This window comes from Sparus aurata, chromosome 24, assembly GCF_900880675.1.
Source record: "Sparus aurata chromosome 24, fSpaAur1.1, whole genome shotgun sequence".
In the NCBI taxonomy this organism is placed as follows: Eukaryota; Metazoa; Chordata; class Actinopteri; order Spariformes; family Sparidae; genus Sparus; species Sparus aurata.
This window is the reverse complement of record NC_044210.1, coordinates 9,087,852-9,103,727: the sequence shown is the minus strand read 5'-3', so window position 1 is coordinate 9,103,727 and position 15,876 is coordinate 9,087,852. Positions and strand designations below refer to the sequence as shown.

The 15,876-nt window shown below is 43.1% G+C and overlaps 2 protein-coding genes across 12 annotated transcripts in view; both read right to left on the bottom strand.

Annotated features, from left to right (window-relative positions):
* Nucleotides 1-1,145: 1,145 nt before the first annotated feature.
* On the bottom strand, nucleotides 1,146-4,783 carry LOC115577194 (uncharacterized). 2 transcript variants are annotated; one of them, XM_030410126.1, is made up of 3 exons: nucleotides 4,184-4,783; nucleotides 2,817-2,938; nucleotides 1,146-2,719 (listed from the first exon to the last, which is right to left on the bottom strand). In XM_030410126.1, the coding sequence occupies exons 1-3, from the start codon at nucleotides 4,380-4,382 to the stop codon at nucleotides 1,391-1,393; spliced, it is 1,650 nt and encodes a 549-aa protein (XP_030265986.1). In that variant the 5' UTR covers nucleotides 4,383-4,783; the 3' UTR covers nucleotides 1,146-1,390. The 2 variants fall into 2 exon arrangements, with proteins under 2 accessions (XP_030265986.1, XP_030265987.1); XM_030410127.1 differs by having other exon boundaries at nucleotides 2,817-2,911.
* A 55-nt stretch (nucleotides 4,784-4,838) lies between these two features.
* r3hdm1 (R3H domain containing 1) overlaps nucleotides 4,839-15,876 on the bottom strand; it is a 46,369-nt gene continuing 35,331 nt past the window's right edge. For 7 of the 10 annotated variants that reach the window (XM_030410114.1, XM_030410118.1, XM_030410121.1 and 4 more), the window contains 8 exons: nucleotides 15,535-15,692; nucleotides 14,915-15,048; nucleotides 12,186-12,289; nucleotides 9,677-9,858; nucleotides 8,853-9,009; nucleotides 7,487-7,584; nucleotides 7,193-7,277; nucleotides 4,839-6,261 (listed from right to left, as the gene is read on the bottom strand). In XM_030410114.1, the coding sequence (XP_030265974.1) occupies nucleotides 5,972-6,261; nucleotides 7,193-7,277; nucleotides 7,487-7,584; nucleotides 8,853-9,009; nucleotides 9,677-9,858; nucleotides 12,186-12,289; nucleotides 14,915-15,048; nucleotides 15,535-15,692 (1,208 nt within the window). In that variant the 3' untranslated portion in view covers nucleotides 4,839-5,971. Of the gene's footprint in view, nucleotides 6,262-7,192; nucleotides 7,278-7,486; nucleotides 7,585-8,852; nucleotides 9,010-9,676; nucleotides 9,859-12,185; nucleotides 12,290-14,914; nucleotides 15,049-15,534; nucleotides 15,693-15,876 lie in introns of those variants that run through there. The other 3 variants (XM_030410116.1, XM_030410122.1, XR_003983042.1) reach the window with 3 other exon arrangements.

The window sequence follows — 15,876 nt, the reverse complement described above, 5'->3', positions numbered from 1 at the left end:
GGAGAGGGAGCATAATGGGACATCCAACTGACATCATTTGCCTGCCAATCTGCGCCCTGCTTGCCAAACCCGGCCTCCGTAATAGCTTCACTGAGCAGAGCTATGGCAGCTAGTGTCTCTATTTTTAAACAGTTCTCCGCACGGGAGAAGGTGTCATACCGCCCCCTACTGTCCAATTTTAGCACATGATTGTGATAACAGCAAAACTTGGCTTTATGACCATCACAGCTGAGTCAAAAAGGCCTGAAAACAGATATCGATTGGATTTTTGTTTGGTTTTTATAGCGTATATGGGCTTCCATACCTTGATGCGGCTGGTGCAGGTTAAACCACAGTCTGGAAGATAACCAGTGTTTAATATACAACATGTAGTCTGATATGGAAACTTGACACCTCAAGTGAGAGGACTCTGATAATGGATTTTAACGTGTAGTAGGACACATTCTTATGTTCTGCATTTATTCAGTGACGGAGAAGGACTACAGGAAAGTCGGACGCAAATTAGTATTCAAAGCGAGTTGTTTTTTTGTACGTCTGTGAAAACACGTCTGGAGGGGGTCTTTAAAGCTCAAAGGACCATCTTCACACAGCGGTCCGTTCCCCTCCAGCTTCACATCTGGCTTTGTTCCAGGTTGCAAGTCGTATACATTAGAATCTGACCAATCATTTCTTAGCACTTCACCACTTCCTGATTTATGATCACCTAAAAAGACAGTATTATGTGTTTTACGAGGAATCTTTTAAAAGTATACCGTCTACTGGTAGATCTCATTTCATCCATTGACACAAAACAGACTAAACTCCTGTTAACAAGTCACCACATTTAAAAAAAAAAGGAAACCCCAAGAAATCACACCCAGGTTTATGTGCTGACAAATAGTGATTAAGGATTCTCAGGACAAGAGGACGTGAAGCTGTGATTATACGAGACAGGTTGGCATCTGTCATCTTTTTTTTCTCCTTTCTTTTTTTAATTAGAAGCCCATCTTTTGTAATTACGACGCGAGGAGGTTAATTAAGACTCATCTCTACTGCTGTGAGAACATCGTTTGGATTAAGACCTGCTGTTTGAAGGCATAATTATTTATGCACGCGCAAACAAAAGGGAGGCTTCATCGCAGAAAAGACAGAAAGAGGAAGCAGAATCACTGGAAGATGATTTCTTTATACATCTAAACTAAGTCTTCTGAGGCAGTTTAACACATACAGTAGTTCTATCATCTATCCTTCTAATTAAAAGTAATACAGGTGGCTGTCACGTAACTAATCACACATTTGTACCTAATGTAGATCTTGATTTCTGCTGAAAATGTTTGTTTTTTTTTAAAAGCACAACTGCACCACCATGTGGCCACTCATAAAAATACATTCATTAATTCTTCTCCATCCGTTACACTGTCAGTGATTTGTCTTTGAGCTTAGCGACTCTGTCCTGCACTCTCCTATAGAACAGGAAACTGGAAGTTGAGGGGCCGATCACTTTTATGCAAGAATCCTCAAACATGTAAAGCACATCATCATATAGAATATTCCAATAGTCGCAGATGTCAATCAGTTTCTTCTTGTCAGACAGCACCTTCTTGTCATAGTAGATCTGATATACTCTCAACGTGGACTGCGTTGAGTCCACCAAAGCGCTGAGGTCCTGCAAGGCCTGCTGAATCCTTGAGTTGGTCTGGGAGGTTTGCTTCTCAGTGAACGTTATCCGCATGAGGTCAGTTCCTTCGACACACACGGCGGACGCCTCAAGACCACTCAAACACCTGTCCAACTTATCCTGATCAAACTTTTGTATGTATCTGAATGTGTACGAGTCGACCCAGATGCACATATCCTCTTGATTCCGTGGACGGACTGCAGACAGCACTTCTGTATCCTTCGAACCGCTGTCGGAGGACTTCGAGACATCTAGAAGTCTGGTCCGGGGAGGCTTTGCAGTGACGGCTGAGCTGCTCTGATCGGATTCCTTCAGATAGTCTGTGCGGCTGTAACCGGAGCCCAAACAATTCTCTCCTCTGATCTTGGGCGTTGAAGCCCTGTCTGGTCGTGTGCGTTTTTGTGAAATACCGTCCTCTCTTTGCTGCTTCGTTGATATCTCCCCTGCAGGGAGCAGGTCCACGCCTGATAAGGAAGATCTAATCCCTGCATTGATCTCCTCTCCGACCACTTGTCTGGGGTTGGCCTTTGCGCTCTCGGTTCTGTATTCTGTCGGTATTCGGTGCCGGGACCGAGCTCTCTGCTCGTCTTCATAACTATCAGGGTTACAAAAGCTCCGTACAGGCGAGGAAACGTTTCGCCTCGAGTAACCGTTTGGAGTTTTTGCATTTGAGAGCAAGACTTCGGTTGCCTCACCTGTGGTCTGCAGCGGTGTTGATAAGCCGTTCGAGCTCGCTGGCTCCAGCTTAGCTTTAGAGCCACCGCGGCTTACAGGGGAGACAGGCTCGCGGTGAGATATTACCCTCGGATTAAGAGGAGCTTCTTTGAGTTTAGCAGCAGTTTGGGCTGGGACTGTGGATTTAACCCGGCCGGCCCTGCGGATGAGGTCCTGTCTCAGGGCCTGGACGGCCGCGAAAGGTCCCTCGATTGCGGTGACGCCCTCCCGGGGCAAAGGCTGGAAACGCAGTGACCTGTGAGCCGACCGCAGACGCTGTATCAGTGATGACTGATCTCTTCCGAACACTGAGAGATTAACCGTGGCGCTGCTGACGTAGAAGAACACCTGCAGCACAAGAGCACATCCGAATCAGCATCTTATATCATCGGATACAACTGTAAAACTCTGGTGATTATTTAAGCACCACGACGGCCACACTTACATCTCTGGTGAAGGGGAACACGGTGAGAAGGTACTCCTCCGGAAACTCATCGTCCACCATGATCTGCCGCCCGTTTCGCACCACCCTCTCTGCATCTGCCAAGAGGACTGTACTGTTCTGCTCTGGTCTCCACCCATGTCAACATTATAATGATGCTTGTTATTTCTTGTCACGGAGCGCGCACAGACTCCACTCATCGTTATCTGATGCCGGCTTGCTCGCGCGACAGTACGCAACTCTGATAGTGTGCTAAATTAAACCATTCATCAGCTCGGCATACATCCAGGCAGCACTTTGTGTAAATACACGTTTGATTTACCGTGAATAAGTGGGTCCTATGGGAGCCACAATTGGGCCCCACAGGAGCCAATTATTGTATAAAAACAGGAGATGTGTTTAACATAGGTGTGCAGTACAGTTGACTTAATGCATTTTCAATTCACTGATCAGGTTTGTGCCTGTCGCATATCACCATTACAATCGAGTCACGGCTAATAAGCATCTTCCTCAGAAATAAATACGCGACTGTATTTGAAAAACCAAGATGCTTCCGACCATCTGGATGGAAAAATGCTCCGTCTGTTGTACGCTAAAACAATTTCAACATCTATGGCCAATTTGCGATTGTGTTTCCTGATCCAGGTGGAATATATGTACATCTTAGCCCCCTTTTCTTTAGGAAACTCTGTACATATTCAATATATCAGCCAATATTCTATATATATATTATTTCATGTATTTTAATAATTATAGATGGGCAGGATCACCTTTTTCTGCAGAATATTCATCAGTGTTTATCGGACAACATGTATGTTCTTTCCGATTTATCTGTTTTTGGCCTATATTGCCCAATACAAACAGTGCCATAAGTTTTATTTGTTTGTTTATTTTAATTGAGCTAAGAGATATGTTACTTCCTGCTACCACTTTTGTCTACAGCAGGAAACTGCCTAAAAATACTTGTAATTATGCTGCATACTGAATATCTTTTCAAAATTACGGTTTGAAGTGTTTAAGGTTATTGAGCAGCAGCAGCAAGTGCTTCTACTTCTTCATGGTTTGCTCTGTGACTGGAATGTAGAGCTGCAGTTGATATAGAGCAGGCACAAAGTGGGGCTACTGGACAAGAAGTCAACCTAAAAATGGTCATTTTTTAAATGGAGTTCGGCGGAGTTGACCTAAAAATGGTCAAATTTCAAATGGAGTCTGGCGCGTTAATAACAAACATTAACTTGTTTGTTGTTAACTTATAAACGTGTGCTCCACATAGAGGGGACAGTGTACCACCCACACACACAAACACACACACCATTTACTATTATTGTTTTGTTGTGTAGCCTGTGTTTAGCTACAACCAGCTAGTTTACCTTTAGCTTCGTCAAAAATGACAAACGCGACCCGGTCCAGGTTGGTGGGGTACCTGACCACCTCGACGTCCCCCCCGCGGCTCCTCCTGCGGGTCTGGAAGTGGATGGTAAGCTTGTCGACCATCCTGCTGAGAGGTAAGGCGTCGGGCACACCGGACACAACCACCGTCCTGCTTTTATCCAAGTCGTCGTTCTCCATCACGGCTGCGAGAGACGAAGCCTAGCTACACACTTTCTTTTTAGCCAAGAGCTGACGCGCGTTTTTTCCCACACGACGCCATTGCTGTAAACACAGTTACCTTAACAGTTATGTTTCTGTTTCGTTTTCACTCTTCCTGCGTGGTTGTTTGGTGTTGTAGTATCACTGTCTGTCCACTAGGTGTCTCTGTTTCTCTACATTTCACTCACAGGAGGGGTTTTTATTCAAAATGGCTAATTTATGCAACTGGAAATTAGGCTGCTAAGCAGAGCAAATATGTCTGCAGTGCCCAAAAGGCACGGGAAACAAAATCCACGGCAACATTATCCAAAGAGTTGCCTCATCTGTTGCTTCTTTCTCTCTCTCTCTCACACACACACACCACACTACACTACACTACACTAGACCCTTTGGTTTGCTGACTGGATAATTGCTGGAAAAAGTTATGTCAACACGTGTGGTGCAAACATTTATTGGAGTCAAACAAAAGAAAAAGAAAGAAAGAAAGAGAGAGAGAGAGAGAGAAAATGCCACACCAGACACATAACACCTCTCATGAGTCACACGAACAAATCAAAAACCAAAAAAAAAAACAAAAGAAAGAAAGAAAAGAAGCCAAGTAGATGGACAACTCGATTGCATTTTTCTTGTGCATATAAACATTTTAATTAAATATAAAAGAAAGTGGCCTGGCCGAGTGCAACAAACAGGTACGAGGGGGGGTAAATAAAAGAAAAATCCAGGCCCGGCGGTCTTATACCAATCAAATCTCCATCTCCTTCATCACTTCAGTGCAAATCCAACATTCACTGTGTATAAAAGTGACTTTAAATAATTCAGGTAGTATATCTATTATTCAGTGTTGATTATTGTATGGGCTCACATTGTACAAGAGTAAAACAAGAGGAGGAACCTGTTCTTGTGTACCTAAATAATGCTCCGTTTTATGGGCGAGTGGGCTGGGATCAAGCTGGGACACACATGGCGGGAGGATGGATGAACGTTGAATTAAATAAAACACCTGCTTCGATATGGATGCTCAGTTTGATTTGCGATGACATGATACAGAGACCCAATTGAAACATGTCTAATTCTCATAAACATTCTTGAACCAGAAACAAAGCAGGTTATGCGTACACGTGTGATGCTGTCAAACGTGTACAACCTGCTATCAAAAAACAGCTGGCGAATTAATTCCCAAAGCTTTCCAAACACTTTCTAACAGCAAACTCAATTTTTTTTATTTATTTTTTTTTGGAATAGAGATTGGGGGGGGGGGGGGGGGGAGAAGGGCCTCAGCAGCCGTGGACACGTCTCACAAACAAAAAACAAACTGGTAGGTGGTGCTCAGTTTCCACCCTGCACAGACCTGTTGGCCAGAAAAAAAAAAGATAAAATTAACTAAAACTAAATAAAAGTGAACATTCATTCTTCAAACATTGGATACGGTTTTTGATTTGGACAGAGTCTGGGACTAAAACCGAGACAGTCCCAACTGAGGCAGCAGAGGCAGGTGGTTGGATGTGCGTACACGTGGCGCTCCTCAGGTGCGCCAAGATCTTAGCAGCTATGAGCCGGCTTTGTCCGAGTCACACAGCTCCCCCTCTGTGTCTGGCACTAGTTCGGAGTTTAAAGGTGGCCTGGGGGCCGCTGTGGTGAAACGTGGAAGAAAATCTGGAGGGTAGCATGGCGAAGATGGAGTACGATGAGGCCAGGTCCCTGCTGGGAGCGTCTCTGGTCGTGTTGCACAGCCGGGGCCGATGGTCCGACAGCCGCTGGATCAATTCGCCCCCTTTGCAGAGCTCTGCCAGGAGGTGGTGGGAGTCTGTACAGCTGATCCCCTCCGGAGGATCTGTCACTTCCAGGATCTGACTGCTCACTGCAGACACACACAGACAGCACTGTGAGCAGTCGAGCCAGTAAATAAAACAACTGTCATGGGTGAAAGGAAAAATCAGACCTGCACCATCGGGAGGCTTCAACAAACTGCTGCTGTCAGCTGTAAAGCTTTAGGTGGAACAAAGGACGGTCAAACCTGGCGCGGGTGCTCGGAACACAATTCCGTCAAAATAGAACTCGAAATTTATGTCTCTACCGTTTCCTGATAGCTTACATTATCAACAATGCATGATTGTCAGTCTAAAAATAAGTCTGCTTTTCTGACTTCCAGAAAGCGTGACATTTTACAGACAGCGCGGTAACGTTGAACTTTCCATTGATGCACCGAAGCCCCTTCTAGTTGATTGTACTAGTGGGATTGTTGACAAGAACACCTGAATAATGCAGAAAATATCTCGGCGGGTGCAAAAAAAAAAAAAAAAAAAAATTTGACGCCATATTCGAAATAATCAGCACATTTCTTTCGGCACAATACCGCCGGGGCTGCAGGTTCCACTGCCAGGTGTGAATTCTGCCCCGTCTGTAATTTATTCTGCTTACATTCACTAAACACACGCTTTCCTCCACAGTTACGGAGCGCAGCAAGCATATTTTGACACAATAAAAAAAAAAGAAAAATACCTGATGTTATTCCAGTTAATCTGCTAAATAGGCTACACAGCAGCTGACTTTATCAGGGTGATGAATCTGAACGAGAGTTTCCTTTTATGATCGACATCTTAAAGCCGGATGTTTCACTCACGACTGCATGTTTTGAGAAGCTAATTGCCTCAACTCCCACACAAAACTACTTCAGGAGGTACTCGATTTAAATGTTGTGCTTCTCCGTAGAATGAAGGTCAAATTTCGGTCATGACTGCTGTTAACTCGAGGTTCACTAAACTCAAGCCTCCCTCTGGACTTCCTATTACCTGCTTCACCTACACTGAGATCTGAAGACAGAGGTTTTCTGCTGGCCTTCCTCCCATGACCGCTACGCCAAACCCCCAGTGGACCCTGAGGAGACAGAGGATAACCGTCAGCTTTTTTTTTTTTTTTTTTTGTGGAAGGCAGGGAGCAATGTCTGCTGACCTGTAAATGTAATATAAGTCAGACAACCCAATGATTCCCTGACAAGCATCCTATGAACTGGTTTTAAGCATAGAAGACTTCAAAATCTTTATTACAAATCTAGTGTAAACAGAGTTTTTTTGTGTGCATCTAACCTGGTGTTTGGCCACCATGTGGGCAGTGTGTATCAGCGGAGGTCTGATGGCGGGTTTGTACTGCAGAGGCTGACCCAGTAGAGAGTAGTGTGCCTCACCTAGAAGTGTTCGCAAAACACAAAATTATCACAAAGTGAATTTGCACATCAGTACAAGCAAACAAACTGAACATCCAGTGTGAGTTTATATGGAGTCATATTTGTGGCTCGAGAATTTTTGCAAGCTGTTAATTACATTCTGTGTAGTAATTATAAATAACAAATAATTACTTGAATTAAAAATATATTCATAATCCGATTATTAGAGGGGAATTCTGATACGAGGGAAGTTAAAGGAATAATATGTAAGAATTGGCCATGTGTCGAAACTGCTGCTAACTGTAGCTTCTCTCAACTAGCTAGCACAGTTACAAACTAGCGGGTCGCACTGAGAGCTCAGGGTCCAGTGGAGTGTTAGTGTTTATACCGCTAGCCAAAGAGCTTTGGACCAGGACAAGCCTGGGCTAGCTGGTTAGGAGGCTAACTTCAGTGGGTTGCAACACAACACATAGACATCATAAGGTTAAAAAAAATGTTTTAAATCTACATTTTTTTAAGTTTTATGAACCTTTATGAATTTAGTCTGGGCTTTTACGAGCTTGCAACATCGCCATCTTTTGCAAGAAAATGCACAAACTAACTTGCAAATTGCATTTTATTAAGGTTATTAAGGTCATTCCTTTTATAAACATTAATTATGACTTTTGCATTAAGACACGCCATTTGCTGAACATGGCGTGCTAAATCTGAGTTTAAAAGCATGCTATAAGTTGGTTAATGCTAATTAGGAAGTCAGCAAGCTATATAAATATTAAATTTAGCTCAGGGCTTTAGGTTTAATATTTTATGGCCACTTTGAGTTAAAAAATTTAGGGGCACAGTTAGACACGCACTATACCTATATTTAACAAGTTATCCAACTAAGTTAGCCAAGCTATTTCAGCTGCTTCTTCTCTGGCTGCTTTTAGCTAGCTACCTACCATGAGGGCTAGGCTGCAAGCAAATGTTAGCGTAAATATTTTATTATTATTCAGGTTCATGAAACTAAATACTGAACCAAAACTGTGTAGAGTACTTGCGAGCCTGCTCACTGTTCTCCCAATGCTTCCCTAGCATGCTAGCAGCAAATAATCATAGCAGCAATCAAAACAGCCTCAATCAGAAATTACCTCAAATTGCCAGACTGATGAACAAAATATAAAATTACATTTTGCAACAATCTTTTGATTGAGGCACAAACACAACTCCATAACTCTTGACTAGCCTGCTGTGTTGCTCTTTAATATATTGCTCTTTTTTCGAGTGGAGACCCTGGTGGCGTCTCTGACCTTGTCCACTGTGGCAGAAGGCTGTAGGGAGCTGCGGGTGGAGGTGGTGCGGGTGGTGGGCCATGACAGGGATGGACGAGATGCCTGATGGGAGGCCCTTGACGCTGGGCGGCTGGCCTGGCAAGGGAGTGAGTGCCGGGGACGAGGGCAAGCTGCTCTACACACAACACACCGGCGGTGCGGCGAGAGATTATGGGGAGGAACACAAACACTTTCATTCAAAAAAAAGCAACTGTGGCTATTTCTCTCTTTCCAAAAAGTCATTCTGTTGTTCATGTTGTTGCTTTAATGTACCATCCCAACCACATTAGTCCCACTAATGTACCATTACACCCTAATGCCGAGGACTATTTTCTCCTCATTTTCAAGCTACGCTGGCGTTGACTTCATTTGCAGAGCCTATTTACGGCGACACTTAACCTGCCTGGAGAGCAGGGGAGGCCGGGTTTGGCTCCAGGGGGCAATTCTCATGTCACTGTCAAACTCAGACAACCAAACTAAATTGGCTTTCAAATTGCTTTCTTGTGATGGCCTTAACTTTCTGACATGTACTGTATTGTCCTATGTGGCAAACATTACCCGGGCAAATTAAAAATTTAATTTACAATCTTTTGGAAATCAAGTCAAAAGCTCTAGGCCTCTCAGCTAATTAAATCTACTGAAAATCTTAAGACAAACTCAGTGAGGGTTTTAAAAAAGGTTATAATACAATCTTTTCACTTGACAGCACAAAAATTCAATTTTATTTCAACCGTTGTGCGAGAGGTGTTTTTGTTTTGAGTGATGGCCTGCTCCTAATCGATGCACACGGGCAGCGTTTGTACCTGGGTGTTGTCTGGAGGCGGGGGGAGCTCGGCAGGCCTGCGGCTGCGCTGGTGCTCGGCGCCCGGCTGTTTGTGGTTGGGCTGTTTCCGCTGGCAGGGGGAGGGGGCCCGGGGCTGCTGGCAGGGGGGTGCTGTCATTTGCAGCATCACCATGCTGCTGCTGGGGCCTGGGGGTAACAACCCTGCACACACACACACAAACACACACAAACTCAAGTTTAAAGAAAGAGCAAACAAAAGCTAGAACTGAAATAGTGGCGAATCAGGTCAGGAAGACACACATTTAATATTCGTACTTTTATTCAATTCATCACATAAACTCATCATTTATGCACCGCAGTGAACCGACAGACTAAATGTGTTTTAACCCAAAAGCTCTTTTTCAGCACTTTTTGTTCAGCGACACACCTCATCAGTGAAACACCGTTAGCTGCTGAGCAATTAGGTTTTAAGTGCCTTGATTATGAGGGCACAACCGCAGTAGCAATAACAGACTCCATTCCCTTTCCCTGCTAAATCCTCTGCGATGATCCGCGAGATCCAATTATCTTATTAGTTTGTGACGCATGAACGTGACTGATGTGACTTGAAGAAAAAAAAACACACAAAAAAAAAATACACTCACCATCAGAGGTGCACGAGCAAATGAACTAAGAAAAATATCCAGAATATATTGCCGTGTAATTAATTTCTGTTTACACAAAGCTCACATTAGGTGGAAATCATACGGCAAACTTTGCACAGCCGACGCGGTTGTTGATTTGTGAATTATTACCCGACAACAAGAGCAAGGACAACGGATATTTGGACTTAATCTGCAGATTATTTCTGGCCCCGACTTGGCCAATTAAAAATGTTTACTGGTGACGCTGTAGGTAAGGCCGTCGCGAGACCTTCAGCTGACCTCATTACTGACGGGCTGGAAATGATGGCTCCCTCCATTGCTCTCCCATAATAATCAGACATGAATAATAAAGGTCATTAGTAAGGAGACTGCCCCACCTGGGCCTCTGGACAGAGAGTCTGTGAGCCCTCGAAAAGGCCAGTACAGAACAGGCCATACGTGAAAAGATGGGTAATTATGGTGATTTGTATTTCTTGAGTTCCATCTATCCATCTCCCAACTTACCCGATGTTTATATCCATTACAACTAGACCATTATCTGCAAATTTGTTTAGATATATCTGAACCGGTGAACATGTTAGCAGTTAAGTCACAAGAAGAGTATAGAGTATGTCCACCAGAGAGCCACTCAGTGGCTGAGTAGTTTTTTTTTTACCTTTGGTTGATATGTAGATTTATAAACGCGTCACAGTATTTCTTCAAATCTAATTTTACTCGTACGTTAGTATAAACTACACCCTGTAATCTACTTAGTTACTTGTAAAACCATGAACAAACGGCCAATGAAAACCCTGATATAAGGACAATAACCTACAAAACTCATGCGCAGGTTTGGAGAGGGGACCCCTTTTGATTGAATGCCTGCTACTGATATTGCATTATTCCGAGTAACATTTCAGTAATGTAACTGTACTCATACAGATTTTCAGCACTCTTCCCACCACTGCTTAATTCCACTATAAGAGAGGATTGATGTTCACTGTGCTAAGGTGGAAAAAATATGTGCATATATTGGTATCAGCATTCATCCAAAAATAAGTTGGAAATTTCATGCATATTCAATATCTGCATTCATCCAATATAATGCATTCCCTATTTTCCCTTACAAATAAATAATTAAATCCGACTGATATATCATTTTTGGACTATTGTTAAATTTCTAATTATTCATATCAGTATCAGCCTTATAAATGCAGTGTCATCCGACCGTAGTGACAGATTCTATATGCTGTTTCATGCCGTTGTCGTACCTGTAATACACACTCTTTATTGTACCCCTTATAAATTAAGAAAAGCATCATCATTTATGAGACGACAGCGTCTGGAAATAAGTAGTATGTTTACTTCTAGCATGAGATTTAACCACGTGATTATATACATCAATATGAAACTCACACTGCAGACGCCTCGACCATTTTTTACCCGTACCAAACAACATCTTGACAGAGTCGTTGTCAACATAACATTTGCAGCGGTCGACTCACTAGCTGTTTAATCTCCACGCAGCAGCTCCCGAGGAAGGGCTGGATGTGCAAATCACTTTCACTTATCCAAACTCCGGGGAGCCGTCATCACTACGCCTCACTCTTTTTCATTTTGAAAATCCGGAGTGTAAATCTAATCACGCGTCTGACGCACATACAATGGCAGCATAAACCCGGGGAAGATTATTTCATTAAGAAGCCCGAGTCGTAGCGATGAAGGAATACATTCTGCAGTTATTGACACTGAGAGATGAGGGAAAATAAAGCATGTCGGGCCGTTGGTGCTGATGGGGAATCTCCAGGGCGGTTAATGTCAGAGAGTGAAAAGTGAGTATTCGCACTCTCCTGCTGCAGATCACCGAATGTTCGAATCTAGGCCTCGGCAGAGGGGAGGACGTACCTGCATACTGCTGGCCTGGGTGCTGCTGGGAGACGCAGTGGGACGAGGTCTGAGGAAACTGGAGCTGCTCCATCATCTGGGCGGGCAGGAAACTCACTGTAGAACTGTGAGTGGACACAGAGTAAGAGTGTTTTATAACACAGGTTCAAATTTAACACTTTTTAAGTTATCTCATAAAATAAAACTTAATACCCTGTTCATGGCCAAAGTAGAAACGACGTACAATGAGTTAGAAAGTGCAAATGTTATTGACATTTATATCACAAGGGCTGCGACCAATGATTACTTTCATTGTTGATTTGTCTTAAGATGTTTTTCTTGCTTAATTGATTAGTTGTTTGTTTGATCAAATGTCAGAAAATGGCGCAAAATGTCGATCAGTGTTTCCCAAAGGCCAAGATAATCAGAGAATTTGGGCCCCAAAAAGACTCAGCCGTAATAAAATAAATAATCGGAATGTCATTTATTAACTTTTAAACATGAGCTGGACCTGGTTAAACAGCAGAAAATGGATGGATGAATAAATGAATGGATTAACCAATCAGAAAAAATTAAGATTAAGATTAAGAAAAGACTTTTTATGCAGTGCAGATACCCTGATTAAGGTTTAAGTGTTGCCAAATTTGTCACTGCAAGTGCTACCGGCACTCCACAGCCTGAAGGAAAAGACGTCCAATATGATGCTCACACCTAAGTAGGTCTTAAAAATCTAAACCCGCACAGACGGAAATCTCTGGGAGCTCTGAGATCTTAACGCTGCAGTCCGGGTATTAAATCTGAAATTTCCCTTTAAGTCCATCTGCGGAGTAGCTGCGCTCTGCTCTGTAAGCAACCTGCCTGCAGGGACTCAGCGTACAGCTGGTGAAAAAAGCAGGCTGCAGGTGGACAGTCGGGCCCTCGTGGGAGAACGCTGAGCCGCTCCAACACCGCCGCATAAATCATTTCCACACCGACTGCCCTACTAACGCAGCCTCATTTTACAGCTGGGACAATGAGAGAGTGACCTCTCTGCACATGTGTGTGTCTTTGCATTGCTCTCCTGCAGGTGATGACTGCGTACATGGCTGTGTTCCCGCCTGGTGTTTGTTGTGCATACCGGTGTGCACAGCGGTCCCAGTAGTGCGACTCTCACCAGTATCCAGATTGATTGGGTCCATGGAGGTAGAAACTAATTACATGTTTTGCTTTCTGTGAACTAGTTCTATCAATCAGCTTATAATGAGAGAGAGCTCCACACTACTAGAGGAACAGAGGAAAAAGACTCTTTGAGAGGTGCGTCAGAGTCGACATTCATCAGCTACATGAACACCCGGTTCACTAAAAGCATCGTGGTAATAACCTCATTTTTCCCCCCGCGGTGAACAAAGATGACCTTGGCTCGGAGCGGCTTTGGGGATACACTCATCGGGCCTGTTCGGTCTATAAATAAGAGGCACCTTCAGGAGCGAGGAGCAGCATCAACTACCTGCAAATCGGTTTCTGGGGCAATGTACATCTACAGGCAAGCTGATAATTTCATCCAAACCTGATTAAAGCAGCTTCAGCTATTAGAGCCTGTCATTAGAAAAGGATGAGCATAAATCAGAGGAAGTTGATTATCAGTGTGTACATGACTTTAGTTCATTTTAGAGATGAAAGCTGCACCAGAAAACACAATTAACTCTTCTTTTTTTTTTTTTTTTACATTTTATACATCTGCTTTAGGGCTTTAGAGTGATTATTAAATGGATCGATGTCAGCTGGGTTATTAAAGAAGTCACGTTAATGCCAGAAAACTATTTACTAATTACTCCCATATATCAAAGTATTGATGTGCTTGAAAACAGATGATGCTTAAATACCGCAAGAGAGAAATGGTTAACACTTCTGCAGTGCTTTTTGGGGACAATCATAGTGTATTATAACACATACATTAACACTCATACACACACATAATGCTTTCTGATGGACTACATCAACAGTATGACAAGTCACATCTTTAATGTCTGAAGACTGTTGATATAGTGCATCAGTCAGCTGTTCATTAAGTGTAGTTATAAAGCATTTTGACTGTGTTATAATACACTACGAATGCCCCATTAACAAACTTCACAGGACATGTTGCGCATTGATCTTCTGCGCTTTCCCAGACAGCAGTTTCCATGCACATCGATACTTTGATATATGGGAGTAATTAGCAAATAGTTTTCTGGCATTATCGCGATTTCTTTAATAACCCAGCTGACATCGATTCATTTAATAATCACTCCTAAAGGCCTAAAGCAGTTGTGTAAAATGTTAGAAAAGAGTTAATTGTGTTTTCTGGTGCAGCTTTTATCTCTAAAATGAACTAAAGTCGTGTACACACTGATAATCAACTTCCTATGATTTATACTCATATTTTTCTAATGACAGGTTCTAATAGCTGAAGCTGCTTTAATCAGGTTTGGATGAAATTATCAGCTCGCCTGTAGATGCACCTAGTCTCAGAAACCGATTTGCAGGTAGCTGATGTAGATACAGCACCAAGATAATCTATGAGACTGCACGCACATATATAGCGCTCAACGAGTCCTGACTACGGTTAAATGTTGAGTGTAAGAGGTAGTCACAACCACTTCTCATGAAGCATTATGAACGGATTATAATACACCATGACGAAATATTACAATGTGGTCCTGATAGAAAGCGTTGCCATATCGGAATCAAAAATTTCTATCTAAAAAACATGCCGAGAGCAAAGACGGTACCTCATGGTGGTGTGCTGGTTCGGGGGGAGCAGGCTGTAGCAGGGCTGCACGCCAGCGACAGCCACTGCCCCCTGCCCCGGCTGACAGGACACAAACACAGGCTGCTGGTACGTCTGCTGTGGCACAGAAACCTGCTGCGAAAAAAAACAATACAAAAAAAAAAAAAAGAATGGGGAAAAACAGTTGGTAAATAAATGGAAATCAAGCACATAAAAGGCGTGGTAATACTGAAAACTGGCTCGAACCAGTTAATTCCCACACATTTAGACAGCTGTAAGATCCTTTCTCGGCCGTATACAACAAAGTTAATATTCATTTTCTTAGCTGGATAACTACCAAAGAGAAACCCAATGCCCCTGGGTCATGGTTTTGTATTTTATTTAATCTTAAGGACACTTAACTGAAATAAAAATAAAAAATCAGTGCCAATATCAAGTGCACGCTCTTATTCTTGAAGTTCCCTTTGCTTCCTGTGCCTTGACAAGAACACAGAACGACTAGCAGGAAATCTCAAGACCAGCAAATGTCATTCATAAAATTCATAACGAAATTAACTGGATGCTCTCTTTCCATTTCTAGACCGCTAATATGAATATGACACCGTCTCGTCATCACAATACCTGATAAGACTGCATTGGAGGGTACTGGACCATCATGCCTTGCATCTGGTTGCCCATATTGCTTTGCTGGTTGCCAGTGAGAGCGAGGTTGGAGGTTGGCTGCACGCCCACTACGGTCTGGTAGCTGGACGCTGGGTTTGGCATCACGGCTTGGTGCACTGGGGCGAAATGAGAAAGGCACAAGGCTGTGACCAAATGAAAAGAGACGCCCGATAGGAAGCCCCCCCAAAAAAAGAGATTAATATTGATGATATTTGTGCAACATGGCCAGAAGACGGGACTGACAAAGGCTTGGTTATCAAGATTTAAGAAGGAAAATTGTTCAAGATTTTATAGATTTTA